This window comes from Natrix helvetica (genome assembly GCF_964273705.1).
Source record: "Natrix helvetica genome assembly, chromosome: Z".
In the NCBI taxonomy this organism is placed as follows: Eukaryota; Metazoa; Chordata; class Lepidosauria; order Squamata; family Natricidae; genus Natrix; species Natrix helvetica.
The window spans coordinates 112,664,208-112,678,060 of record NC_138554.1 but is presented as its reverse complement, the minus strand read 5'-3'; the positions used below and the strand labels follow the sequence as shown (position 1 = coordinate 112,678,060).

The window sequence follows — 13,853 nt, the reverse complement described above, 5'->3', positions numbered from 1 at the left end:
CTTAGTTAAAATGATTGAGATTCTAGAGGCTCTCTCCTTTTGCAAACCAGGAGTTGATGGCAAATGCCTGAAAATTATTTTCACCTCCATTCCCTTTGAATACTAGATATATAAAGTCCTATTTTTTCTTTGTGTTGAAGAGTGAGGATAACATTTCTCAGTTACCTGGCATGGGAAGAATTTCTCTAGTGTGGGCTTCCAAGGTAAAGCTCAGGGTATGTGTTAGACTATTTTTATCAGTTTGATTTAGCCCCAAGGATTGTGTGTATGTATTCCTGCTTATGAATAAGGGGATGGGGGGTTTTCTGGTGGGTATATTGGCATGTGGGAGTATTAAAATAAGAACATTTCACCTACATTCAAGCCTTGTTGAAAAATGAAGAATGTCTTCTGTGAATGCTAAGAAGGTCTCGGTTTCTGGGGAGGACAGGCAGACATTCCTCAGGTCATTAATTTGGGATGCACTCTATAAAACTCTCTGCTCCAAAGCAGACCAACAGAAGATCAGGGGGTTGCTTTGCAGCAAGCCAAGGAGGGTGTGGCTTTATGTTTTCCTCAGCATTCTTAATAGGACAAGAATATCTTGGACCTACAGGAATTGTTAGAATACAACATGAAAACATCCAACTGGACTTAGGACCTCTCTTTTTCTTCTTACATTTATTTATTTTTTAAAAATGTAACTCCTTACATTTATTTGTTTAAATAAAAAAGGCTGACCCCTTTTTCTCTTAAAACTAGGGCTTTAAAAAAAATCCCAAAAATAAGCACAGAAGCAATTTGCCCTTAGACTCCCATCTTCCAATATATGATTTAATAGTTGAAGTGATCAGATGGATCAATATCTTTGATCCAGGGCTGTAAAAATCAATTAAAATAATATATAGTGAAGAATTATTTCAGCATTTGGGGTTTTCCTATGTCCTCATACTTACCAGCCACTGACTTCAGTGGTCAAAAACAATGGAGGAAGAATGCATAGATATGTAGAAAGCAATAAAGAGGGAAGGAGAAAGGGATAAATGGATGTTTTGCCCACCAAATTGTCAGAAACGTAAAAGGCCTTAGTTATACATGTGAAAGTAAGTGACCTCTCTAGAATTTGGGAAGATTCAAGGGTGGCTGGTTTTTGTAGATTTTTTTTTATTGAGCCATCAGTCCACTGGAAAAGGCAGCCTGAAAAGCTTAGTGTTCTTTATGTTGCAACTTTTCAAAACTATAACCAGCAAATTAACCTTGAAAACCCTAAAGTGAGAATATAACAGCGACCAATTTTAGTCTTATTTTATTTTTTAAAAATTAATTTCACATTTGAAAGTTAAGCTAGTCCAATTTGGTATAGTGGTTAAGATGCTGGCCCAGAAACCATGAGTCTGTAAGTTTTAATCCTGCTTTAAGTATGAAAGCCAGCTGGGTGACTTTGGCCATTCTTTCTCAGCCTAACTCACCTTACAGGGTGATTGTTAAGTGGAAAATAGGAGGAAGGAAGGAGTATTCTGTGTCTTGAATTATTTATAAATAATAAAGGCAGGATAAAAACATTTTTAAAAACCAGTGTGGAATGTTGACATTTGCCACCTTTTTTTAATGCAGAACAACCCCTCCCCCCAAAAAAACCCCCATCCTTTCATTTGTGAAAGCATTGCCTAGTGGGGAAAGCCTGTGTGAGTTTATCTGGATGAAGCAATGGCAGGTCTTAGGACTGTATGTCTTTTGGCAGGTCTCTCTTCCCAAAGGAGTAAGAGGCCTTTCGCAAATCACTTAGGGGTTGCTGAAAAAGCAAAAGAAGAAAAGGAGGGATGTTCCAAGCCAAAAGAAGTTCATTCATTCGAGATTGGATGACACACATCTAGATACACATACATCCAGGGTAACATTTCTGCCAGAACAATTTCATTTGCATTCTCATCATCTCTTTTTGAAAGCATCACATTTTAGCAAAGCAATTAAAACACATAATGCAGGCCTGTAAATCAGAAACATAAGCTGGTAAGAAGGAGCTTGACTATGCAAGCAGGTGAATGTATTTCTAAATATATTTGGCTCTTGCACATAATTTGCAAGAGAGAAAAAGACTTCATTTATCTTCCTACCTGGGTCTGTATGAGCTAGAGAAGAAATTATCTCAGTCTATTTGGAATATATAGAAATAAAAAAGGGAGATATAACCTAGGGCAGAAATGTCAACATTGTAAATAATAACATATGCATCCCATCTTCATAAGAAAAGTTGATTCTGATGCTCAGGATAAACAAAGGCTTGTTGTTTTGCAATTGAAGCTATATTATCTTGGGACTGCCTCTTAAAGGATATCCTTCAGCATTTTTAATTTAAAAGAAAGATGTGGTTTCAAAATCTGATCAAGGAAAAAGAACCCAGGAAAAAGAACCAGATCCAAAGAGCTGATTCAACAGCTTTTAGATAGATGTAACTAGCTGTTGTAAAAGTTGTTTTCTTATCCCACTGTTTGAGACATTTTCATCACAATTTTATAGGAACAATCCCTCAAAGTATCTGTCCTTCCAACCAAAGCTTTGCATTCTTCTCATGCACCCACATATCAAAAGAATGAAAACAAGGATAATGCTTCAATAAATATATGAACATTTTCTTTTTAAAACAGTGTTTTATTTGAAAATAAAGCTAAAGCATGCTTTTTCAAGAGTGCAAATTTCCATCATTTTGATTTACTGTTTCCATTATCACAACATCTAGAAGTCCACTTGCTTCAATTATGACAAATTTTAAGTGCAAATATAGACAATTGCCTCTGATTGTCATGTGCAGTAAAAATGGTCTTGCTACAAAGATAGGATGGTTGGGAAAAATGAAATTTCCAGGTATGTAAGAAAACAGTGTTACATCCTGGTTTCAGACACCTGAGTTTGGGTGATCACAGCAGCTACTGAAAGCAAGGAATTTGGGGCTTCTGTTGTTGTATTAAAAATGGGGGAGAGGGTGATTGCATTTTCCTGCAATGGGAATCTGGAAAAAATAATAATATTTTGATTTTTTTTCAATCTGAGAGAGACACAGTTATGGATACTCCTTCATCTTTCCAATAAAACATAGCTTCAATCTGCTCCACTGCAATCCTAATTCTTCTAAGTCTGCAGTCCTTATCAATCATTCAGGGGCTGGTGTGGGAAAGCGGCTTTTAAAATTAAAGAAGTCTGGTCTGTGATATAGGAGACTGAATGCTGTAATCAAGATATGATATGTGGACATTCTGACCAATTTATTATGGAAAGGGATAGAATGCTCTTCCCTTTTTTAAAACTGACTTATCCTGGATCATTTTATTTTTAATTTTAACAAGAATCCAACAAAATTTAACTGCTTCTATTGATTTTCAGCTGTGAAAGAAACAATTGTCCCAGCAATGATCTAGAAACATACACTCTATGCTAAATGTAGGCATGTTAGTTATTTTGATATAAAGGAGATGAGGTGAGGATTAAGAGGTGGGGGAATACTTAGAAGTTAAGAAGAAGCACGCACCCCCCCCCACAACTAAATGATAAAGTCCCTGTGCAACTTTTTGCTGAAGAAAATTGAATAAAATTGTACAGATTTCCATGTTCCAGATCTAGTGCATTACATATTAATGGCTCATTCAAATAATCTTTCAACTAATAAAATCCCAAACCCCAAACATTTACTTGTAACAATTGAATTGAGGTACCAGGTGCATTATGAGCAATCTGAGACAGTAAAGTGTTCCAGCTTTGAGAGAGTCCACTGAGGTGTTTGTTTGTTTTTAATTAACTTGAGACTTTTGCTTGAAGTAGTCTGTGGAATGTTAGATCTCTCTCCCTTCATGCACACTTCTACCCTCCTTCCCCCCCATGATCTGTTTTCATGGCAAAAAAAGTAATCCAATTTTTGCTGTCTTCTCCCCCCACTGTCCCCCCAGCGACTGGGAGGAATAAACTAGAATTCCAAAAATCAAAATGCAAGCAGATGCGATAGAAGAAAAACCAGAGTAGTGAACTGTGGTGAAAAGAAGGTGTTGGGAAAGGGGGAGAATCAAAATGATATTAGATATAACTATTATTATTAGGATGAATTCAAAAACTCAAGCCATCCCCACATCAACCATAAAAGTAGAATTCCCATCCTAGCTCTTTCTTTAGTTCAGTTTCCTGAACTTGTGGCTGGGTGGAAGAGGTATTGGTGACCCACCCAGCTGCCATTTCCAGATAGGATGGGCCTTGGGTGGTGGTTGGGCACTCTTGGTGGTGCTTAAGGTATAGGCTGGTGTGAGATCTCCATCTGGGCCAACCACCAAGGAGGGAGGGCAGGGAAAGTTGCCCATGAAACTGAATGGCCTCTTGAGGGTGGAGGTGACACTGCTAGCCACCCTCTTGCGTCGGTTGAGAACAGCTAAGTCATCCAAGCCGCCTTCTTGAGCCTCTGGGAGTTTCCCTGGAGGTGGCCGGGGGTTGCGTGCTGATTTCAGATTTGGCTTGAGTGGTGCTGGGCTCGGTGTGGTGGCTCGTTTGCCCAGCACCAAGGTGCGGTAGTTCTTCCTCACCCGGGCTCCAAATTTGTAATCCCCATCCTCAGGTTTGGCAGCAGAAGCAGTGCCTAAAGTGCATGCAGCAAGGGTCCGGCTCAGAGATGATGGACACAGAGTGCTCTTGAGAGGGCTAGGACAGTCCTCCAGGCAGGTAGGGTCTGCCTTGGCTGACAGCAGAAGGGTTCCAGGATGCTGGGTGGGACCAGGCTGTGGTGATGACTGGCAGTCTGCCTCCACCTTGGTCTCCTGATCACTCTCTTCCCATTTGAGTGGGATCTGTACTGGGAGAGCTCCATACTCAGCATTAGCACTGCTGTCCTCAACTTTGATCTGGGCAATGGGCACAAAAGAGAGGAGCTGGACATGGCTTTGGAGATCTGGACTTGCAACAGCAGCAGTCCCCTGGCAAGTGGCTGATCTCCCATTGAACTGGACATTTCCCGGAAGCTCCTTGGGCAGATGGGTTAGGGCAGCAGTGCTGCTGTCTGCACCAGTTGGAGAAAGGGGAAAAGGATGAGGGTGAGAGGCAAGGGCAGGCTGGCAGATTTGGCCCTCTCCGAAAAATCTTGCTTGGGGCAAAATGTGGTTTGGCTTTAAGCTAGCAGAAGAGTCACCGCAGGCTAACCAGGGGACCCCAGGCAGGTCAAGAGACTTTACCTCAGGCACGAGTGTAGAGTGGTCCTCGCCAGTCAAGAGGAATCTTCCCTCGCCGCCACTGGACCCTTCCGTGGGCTGCTCCAGCAATCCTAAGGACGCACTGCCGACAGGATGAGTGGTGCAGTCCAAGCCCGGCTCAGCTTTTGAAAGCCAGCCAGCCGGGATCTTCCACTCCTCAGGTTCTTCCGACGCTTCGCATTTGACAAATTGCGCTGGACCTGGAAGCTCCTCGTCGCTAGCAAACTGAGGCGGATGGGGCACGAGGCTGGCTGAAGTCTGGAGGGTGGGCGATTTGCAGAAGCTAGTGCGCCTGAAGCGGATACTCTGGACCGAGACGTGGCTGGACCCGGAGCTGGAATCAGATTCCGAGCTGGTCTCTTCTTCCTCTTCCTCCTCCTCCTCGTCTTCTTCCTCTTCTTGCTCTTCCTCGTCAGAGCTGAGCTCACTGGAATCCGAAGCGCAGCTGCCTTCCTCCTCTTCCTCCTCAGAAGAACCGGAATTGCTGGTGCTGCTCAGGCTGGAGCAGAAGTCGGAGTCGTTGTCTGCGTGATTCGAATAGGAGCTGGATTCCGAATCGCTGCTGTAAGGTTCCGGGAAAACCGGGGTAGGCTGCGGGGTCAGAAAACCGCGCAATCCAGGCAGCCTCTCCGCCACGGCGCTCCGAGCTGCTTTGCAAGCTCTTGGCAGGATCACCACACGCCGCCCGCACCCGGCAGAGAAACGCCTCTCGGTGCTCTTTTTCCGCTTCGTTTTGCAGCCCAGACCCAGCGGTTTGCTTCTAGAGACCGCTGCTGCTGCTGCCGCCGCCGCCGCCGCCGCTGCTGCTGCCGCCGCCGCCGCCGCCGCGAGCTTAGGCTGAGTGGCAATGGCGGCCGAGGAATGGTAGTAGTAATGAGGATGCTTGGAGCAGAGCAGGCTCCGAAAACAAGCCGGTTCTGTGGCCAGCGAGACGTAGCCGGGGCCAAGCTGGGCGGTTTCATAGTTTACAGCTTCATTGCTAGGCGATCGGGCAAAGCTTGGCAAACTGCGCCCGGCGGATTTGCTCCAAAAATGAGGTAGATCCGAGGCCGGTAGGAAAGCTCCTGCTTGTGCAGCCGCCGCTGCGGCTGCCGCCTTGCGCCAGGCTGCTTTCTTTCTGCTGCTGGCTTGGCTTGTAGTCCCTTCTTTCAAGCTCACGCAAAGTTTGCCGCCGTCTTTCCAAAAAGCCGCGTAGGGGTCGGGGCGCAGGGTCCCCTGGCCCGGCTTGGCGCCTCCCCGACGCTTGGTTCTCAGGACCCGCTCGGTCTTGCACGAGGTATAAAGCGCCTCTACGTCCTCGCGGGAAATGAGGGTGCATTTGGCTGCGTGGAAAGCTATGGAGTTGATGGACTTGAGCTTCCGCAGTTCCTCCAGGTCGCACTGGTGCTTTTGGACTTTCAGGTGGTCCATGCGCTTGTGCACCGTGGTGCGCGGGATGTTCTTCAGAAGATCTGTGAAGACCTGCGAGAGGGGGAACATCTGCTTGCCCCGAATCATCAGGTAGCCCAGGCGTACGCCATCCACCTCTTCGAAACCCGACTTCAAATCTTCCATGGTGCGCCTTAAATTAAGCTTAGCATCTGGGCAGGGAAAGCGGAAAATGGATGGGCGACGGCCCGCCGTGCACCCCACAAGTTGGAACGGCGATCAGCAGCAGGAAGAATAGGTGCGATGTCGGGCGGGTGGGGCGGCAGAAATAGAGAGAGGAAAAATAGAAATCCACACACGAAAAGCCAATTAAAAAAAATCCTTAGCCAGATGCTGGGTTTGGTCTCAAGGCATCCTACTGAATGGAAAAGAACAAAGCGTGTTATTCCTGATCAAAGTTCGGAGGACTAAAAAAATCAGAAGCGCAAGGCAGAAAGGAGGAGAAGTGGAAAGAGCCCTGGAGGGTGGAAATAAAAAAATCATGTCCTGGGGAGTGGGAGGGAATATATCAGTTTGGTGGCCCCGGCCTTTCTCGCGACGTAGCTGAGGAGGCAGGCTCACTACCTGTGTCCTTGGGCTGGCGGCTCTTCCCCCTGTCCAGCCCAGGATAAAGGAATGTAAAGCCAGAGGGCTGCTGAAGGAGGCAGAAGAGCCACGCAGCCGTTCTTCCCGCCGCTGCTTTCGCTCCAAATCAAATGACAGAGTGAAGTGAGCTCGTCCGGAGACACCTTCATCAATTAATTCCCCTAAAGCCAGCGCTGATTGGACACTCCTGACAGGTGATGCAATAAAAATTGATATTCCACCCCCTTCGTGCCCCCCTCCCCAATCTTTGGCTAATTGGCATACTCTTAGACTGCCACCTTCCCTCCCAAAGTAAATAATACTGTTAGTATATAAATCTTTCTATTAAACAATCCAGAGGTTCTCAGCCAGCCCAAAGGCAGCTCGACGGCGCTTGGCTATTAAAGGAACGGATTGGAATTGGATTATTGACACCGTGTTAGTTCTTTTTTCTTCTTCTTCTTCTTCTTTTCTTCTTCCTTTTCCTCCTTTCTTCTCTTCCTCCCTCCTTCTTCCTCCCTCCCTCTTCCTCCTCCTCCTCCTTCCTTTTACACCTTTCTCCTCCTTCTTTCCTCCTTCCTCTTCTCTTTCTCCTCCTCCTCCTCTCCTTTTTCTCTTCCTCCTCCACCTCTTCGTCCTCTTTTTTTCTTTTACAAAGCCCACCTCCCAAAATAAATACCAATTCGAAAGCTTCATCCAGCCATTTAGTATAATTAAAGAGGGGCTGGTTTTCCCACCAAGATACTGCAAGAGTTCTAGGGATGGAAAGATGACTGAAGTGTGTGTGTGTGTGTCCGTGTCCGAACAGCAGTGTAACCATTTTAAACAATCATTTCAAAGGGGCGTTTATTCTGCCTAACGAGTCAAAGGAGACTTGCTCGTCTGGCGGGTCCCTCCGCGGGCGTTAAAGTTTTCCCTTTGTTTTAAGAGCTGGGGCGTATTTGTTGTTATTTGGATTTCTCCTTTCTCCCCACCCACCCCCTCCGACTGAGAGAACGAGCATACTCACGTTCACTAGAGGTGCCTCTTCTTTCCTCCTTCTCGCTTCTCTCTATCCCCCCCACACCCCTTTTCGTCCCCCCCCCCCAAGAGCTAAGTTGTTGCTCCCCTCCTAGGGTTTCTTTGGGGCAGTGCGCTTCTCTAGAGCTCCAGCTCCGTCATACTGTAACACTTTTCGATGAAATTCTGCCTGTGATATTGGGGGGAGGGGAAGCAGAGGGGGGAAGAGGAAGGGGGGGGGGAGAGATCAGGACGTGGGCTCACGTCAGACCCGTAACAAAGCAGAGATAAGCTAGAACTGTATCCACTTTCCACAGTTTGCGGGCTTCTCAAGGTAGAGGCTTTGAGTTTCCGAGTCAGTGCCAGGATCGCCCGAGCGTTGATTGTTTGGCGGGAGTGTGTGTGTGTGTGTGTGTGTGTGTGTGTGTGTGTGTGTGTGTGTAGAGGGGGGAAATGGTAACAGATTCAAGAGAAGTACTTGGAGAAAGAAGGTTGTAGTGAGTCCAAAGGATGCTTCTAGTTTACAGCTTCTAGCCCAGCTCCCATTGCAGAACACTTCTACAGGTTCGATTCTGCCTTCCAATCCCAGCGCTGCAATCTCACGGTGTGGGATACATAACTCCTCTGTGGGACTGTGCATTTGCCAGAGAGCAGACTATAGATTGAAATTGCCTTTCATGCCTCCCCTTGTAGCTCCTATTAGTGACCTCCCAATATTCAATATCTTGGTCTCCGGAAAATCTCAGGAAAAACTTGCAGGTTTGTTTCCCCACACTGCCCACCAGCACCGCCCTTTCACCTTTTCAAGACTAAGGACTCTTTCAATCATCAAATGCATGAAAAACCAAATAATAAAATACATTCAGTCCAAAGGGAACAGCTTCTAGGTGTGGAATCAGTCCAAAGGCTGGTCTTCCAACGGAGGTCCAGTCAATGGCCTTCAATTAGAATTCTCCAAACCTTCTGGAAGGTGGTGGATGGAGGCATCCATTGATTTTAAGCTCCCTTCTTGGTCAGATGCACAAATCAGGCCTCCCATAGCTCAGGGCCAGAGTCAAAATGAAATACATCCCTCCTTTGCAGAAAACCCCGGGGGTGGGGGGAGAGAATCAATCCTCTCTTCTAATTCATGGTTCTGTTCCTCAGTCCCTCCCCTTGATATAGACCTGCAGGTACAGGAAAAGGGCTTCTTATTATACTGGCACTGCAATAAATAAATACGCACACACCCTATACACACATACACACATCACTGCTTTTCCCCATCTTTTTTTGTAATTAATTTTCATGGCCGTTTTGCATCACTACATCCTTTTACCTCTCTTTCCCCAAATATATGATTCTTCAAGAAGGCTGACTTTGTCTTTCTTTGCATGCGCAAGGAGGCATCCAGAAATTAAGAGGGTCTTTTGAAAACCTAACTAAGCACCCCTGGGTAACTGCTTGCTTTCCTTTGGCTTCTCAAGAGCTGCCTGAATTCCCAGCCTCTTCAGCAGAATCTAAAGGCAAAGGTAAACAATGAATGGGTGTATATTGCACAGCATAAGTTGAGCTCCCCATCTTGCCTATAGACAGACTCTTCTTCCTCTCACCAAGGAGGCAGTGCCTCAGATTCTGGAGCTGCAAGCCTATTTTTTGAGGATAAACAGCTATTTGGACTGTAAAAAAAATCATTGTAGCAGAAGGGAGGGAGGGAGGGATATCTTCATCTTTTTTTCTAGGATAGCAGAAGGCTCATTTCATTCCTCCTTTCTCTATTCATTTTTGCTTTGAGTTTGATGATTCGGGAATCTTGTAGAGGAAGGCACATAAGAAAGAAGCTGTGGCCCAACAAGGCTCAAAGTTCTCACCTCTCTGGTAGCTGCATATTTGTTTTCCCCCTAAAAGTTGAGTTCTGAAACCTTGGTTTGACCTGGTGCAGATCAATTCCTTTGGGTTGCCATTGAACACAAGCCAAACCAACATTCTCTTTACAGCTGTGAAGTACTCAGGGATCTCTCATTCTCTCTCTCCCCCCCCATTTCTACCTCCCTCCCCCCTCACACACACACACACCACACACACACAAACACACACACACATTTAAATTTGCCAGATTACTTGCACGCTTAGGAAAGGTTCAAACTCCCAAAGGGTTTTGTTTGCTATAAGCATTGGCCTTAAAAGCATACCCTCTTGCACGTGCATACGGTTATTAAGAATTGGTATGAATCCAAATTTCTTCCAAAGTACTTTCTTATTTATTTTATGTAAGTCACGGTCATAACAGCCACTCTCTACTCCCACTGTGTGTGTGTGTGTGTGTGTGTGAGAGAGAGAGAGAGAGAGAAACAGACAGACAGACAGACAGACAGACAGACACAGAGAGAAACAGAGAGATAGGGAGGGAGAGGTAAACAAATTAAGAAGTAAATAAATATACACAACTCAAGTCATAGGATTTAAGAAGAAGATGCCCAGCTTAGCCAGCGGATTGGACTTAAGTCTCTCCTACCAGATTTTTTAGGTCTTTTGTTTCTTGAAACTTCCTCTTCTTGATTTTTATTTGGGGGAGGGGAGGGGGAAGAAAGCTGCTGGTTTTCTTGTGATCATCAAAACAAGATGCCCTCACAGGATCTTTCTGGCAGCATGTTTGGAGGCAAGCTGGATTTATAAACAATAGCTCAGAGACCTCTAAGTGAGCAAAAAAGAAAGAAATAAATAAATACTGGGGCTGTCCTAGGGATCATAGATCGCCTGCTGCAATCTGGGAGCCGCACTTAGAATTCACATTATTCACATGAAAAATCACCTCCTTTACCCCACTTCTATACACCCCTCCCCCCAAATATAAGAGACCATGTCCATGTTTGTGCATATATTTGAGCCAGCCAGTGAAAAATTAAGGTGTTTATTTCCGGTCATTTCCAGAGAGACATTCTTAGAGGAAAAGCAACGCAGGCCCTTCCCTCCTCCCCCTCTGCTGGGTTATGATCTTTCAGCCCAGCTAAAGCAACATGCTCCAATTCTGGCTGTCTCAGGTTCCAGCCTTAAGCAGGCTCCCTCCTGAAGGATCTGCCTTCTAGCCGACTGTGACTGACTTCCAAGCCCAGGGACCTTGTCCTCAGTTCTTCACCTTCCTATCACAGAAGTCTCCAGGAAGACCAGCATACTGGGATTTATTCCTGAATGCCCGGTAGTTCTTTGCCTAAATCCTGGCGAAATCTTCTCAAAAGCTGGGCTAGTAACAAGGTTCACTTTAACTCCACTGAATTATGGGCGCTGCTGGGAAAGTACTTAAGGTGCTAAAGGCGTGGAACTGGGCCTCCCGTTTCTTTGTGGAATAACAGGCTTACACTGGGGATCTATGCAGGAGTAGAAAAGCTCCTAACTTTTAAGCATTTTTGCAAACTGGACTACTGTAGTGGGGCACTGGCATTTTCAGCTCTTTTGAAAATTTTATTTCAAGAGAAACAAGGACCATCCTCTCAATTCCCATGAAAGGGTTTTCTGTTACAAATGAATGAAAAAACAAGCACAAAATGGCAGAGGTGAATTATTGTAAGCTTGCAGGTTAGTTTACCTGAATTGTGAAATGGGAAGAACTCTGTGATATACAGGTTCCAGACCAGCTTACATATATAGTAGACAGGTGATCAGTCAAATATGCTTCTTACTCATGCAAGTAGATTTAATGGGGTTATTTTTAACCTTAGTTCATATGCCATTTTGAAGCACTCTTGGAAGATGATAAAGCTAATTAGAAAATAACAGAGAAAAATAGTATTATTCTCCTAATGGTGTAAATATGTCCCTATGAGCACTCCAATAATTCTTGTTTTGATATAAAAATATATTGGATTGTTGTGTGAATTTGAAGGACTGGGTGTGTTTCTATTTGAAACTGCCCCTTCAGATTGCACTTTGATATATTTTCACAGAATTATCAGGATGATGTTAAAACAGCAGGACAATCCAAGCTGACCTCTTCTTTCTGGAAGAATTACCCAGAACCATTTATAGCCTTTTAAAGATTTACTTGTGAAATGCAACAGCACTTTAAACTTCTGTTTCACTAAGTTCTTAAATTCACTCTATCCTGATAGATTTTCACACTACAATGCCATCCTTCATGCAATCCTATTGTTTGTTTATTTATTCTGTATCATTATGTCTTTCTGCTTGATGTAGCTCAGTCTTCCAAAGCTATCCTGAATACCACTTTGTGTTTTGTGTATATGTGGGAGCCAGTATGTTTGTGCCTGTATACCAGAAGAAATAACAAAACATTTTAAAGTTCAAAATAGGTATTCACAGTAAGTACATATGCTGTACTTATCACCCTTAATAGTATATCCAAAGTAGTTAGAGTGATGGCATGTGAAGGATGAGACAATAATTAAAAGCCTATGTGACTATAAATTAAAAGCTTCAAATTGATTAAAAACAACATAGCAAACATAGGTCCTTTTTACACATTACAACTAAAACTTAAAAAAAAACCAGTCTAAAAGCCATAATAATGTTTTTGTAACATAACATAAGGCTCTTAGATTATTCCTTTGTAAACAAAGCCACATTTATCATGGTACTAAAGGCTGCTTTTCCCTTCAGCACTTCCCAAGCTTTATCTTCTAGAATATCTTTTCTACCAACAGGTTCTAGAAAGAGAGAATCTTTTCCATTTTTAATTATTTCTTTCTCCCTAGAAATTTGGCTCATCTTTGTTTTTAAACTTAAAAAAGAGTTTTTGGGACACAAACCGTGTGCCATGTTGCCTACTGACCCATAATCAAAATGCAGTGACCTTCTACCCTTTTTTTGCCCCTTGACCCATCCCAAATTCAATGCAGCCTTTATAAATTTGCAAATCCTTGGATGTAAAGAGGATTTGGGGAGGCTTTGTTCTGCAAGGTTCCTAAAAGTGGGCATTTTTAATTAGACACAAAGGTGCAGTAAACAAAAAGAACAGGCTGGTGTTTCTTACATACAGGTGGGCAAAACCTAGACTGCATGGAAAAAAGAGTATCATAAGTTTAACTCTCCTCCCATCATTATTTATCCCCCACCCTGGAAGACCACTGAAAATCAAAAATTGAAGGGAGTAGCAAACGGCAATTACAAATGTAGAGGATCCAAAGGTTATAGATTTCACCAAATTACAGTATAGTACAATTTACTTCCATGGTGAAAGGAATGACCAGACTTCTAACATTCTGCATTTCCCAGGTATCTGAGATTCCTGATGACCTGCACCCAGAGGGAAGGAGGGAGGGGGGGAAAGAAAGATTTAATCTGAAGCTACAGGCTAATTCCTTTATCTCACTTGCTATGAGGCAGTTAAAAGGACACCATAATTACAATTGTGATAAAAGCAAGACAATGCCTGCCTATTTTGGCTGCATTCATAAGGAATGTTTACAATCTCAGAACATTTTGATGTAAATTAAATATTGGCCAAGAAAATATCTCCATCTGTCCCACATATTTCTTGACTTTATTCCTATTATTATTGGAATTTTTGTTTTTTCCCCCCTTTTTCTTTTGGAGGAGAACAGTCCTTGGGGAAGGTGGAGAAGAAGAGTCATTAAAAGAAAGCGTGCAAGACAAGCTATAAGAGGGGCAGGAAAAGCATTGGCACATTATCCTTTCCATTTTTGAGAGTGTGGACTTATTTTATCAGTA

General features: G+C 43.9%; 1 protein-coding gene across 1 annotated transcript; it reads right to left on the bottom strand.

Annotated features, from left to right (window-relative positions):
• Positions 1–2,559: 2,559 nt before the first annotated feature.
• SKIDA1 (SKI/DACH domain containing 1) lies at positions 2,560–7,228 on the bottom strand. Its single transcript, XM_081971687.1, has one exon. The coding sequence runs from the start codon at positions 6,750–6,752 to the stop codon at positions 4,134–4,136; it is 2,619 nt and encodes an 872-aa protein (XP_081827813.1). The 5' UTR covers positions 6,753–7,228; the 3' UTR covers positions 2,560–4,133.
• Between the last annotated feature and the right edge of the window lie 6,625 nt (positions 7,229–13,853).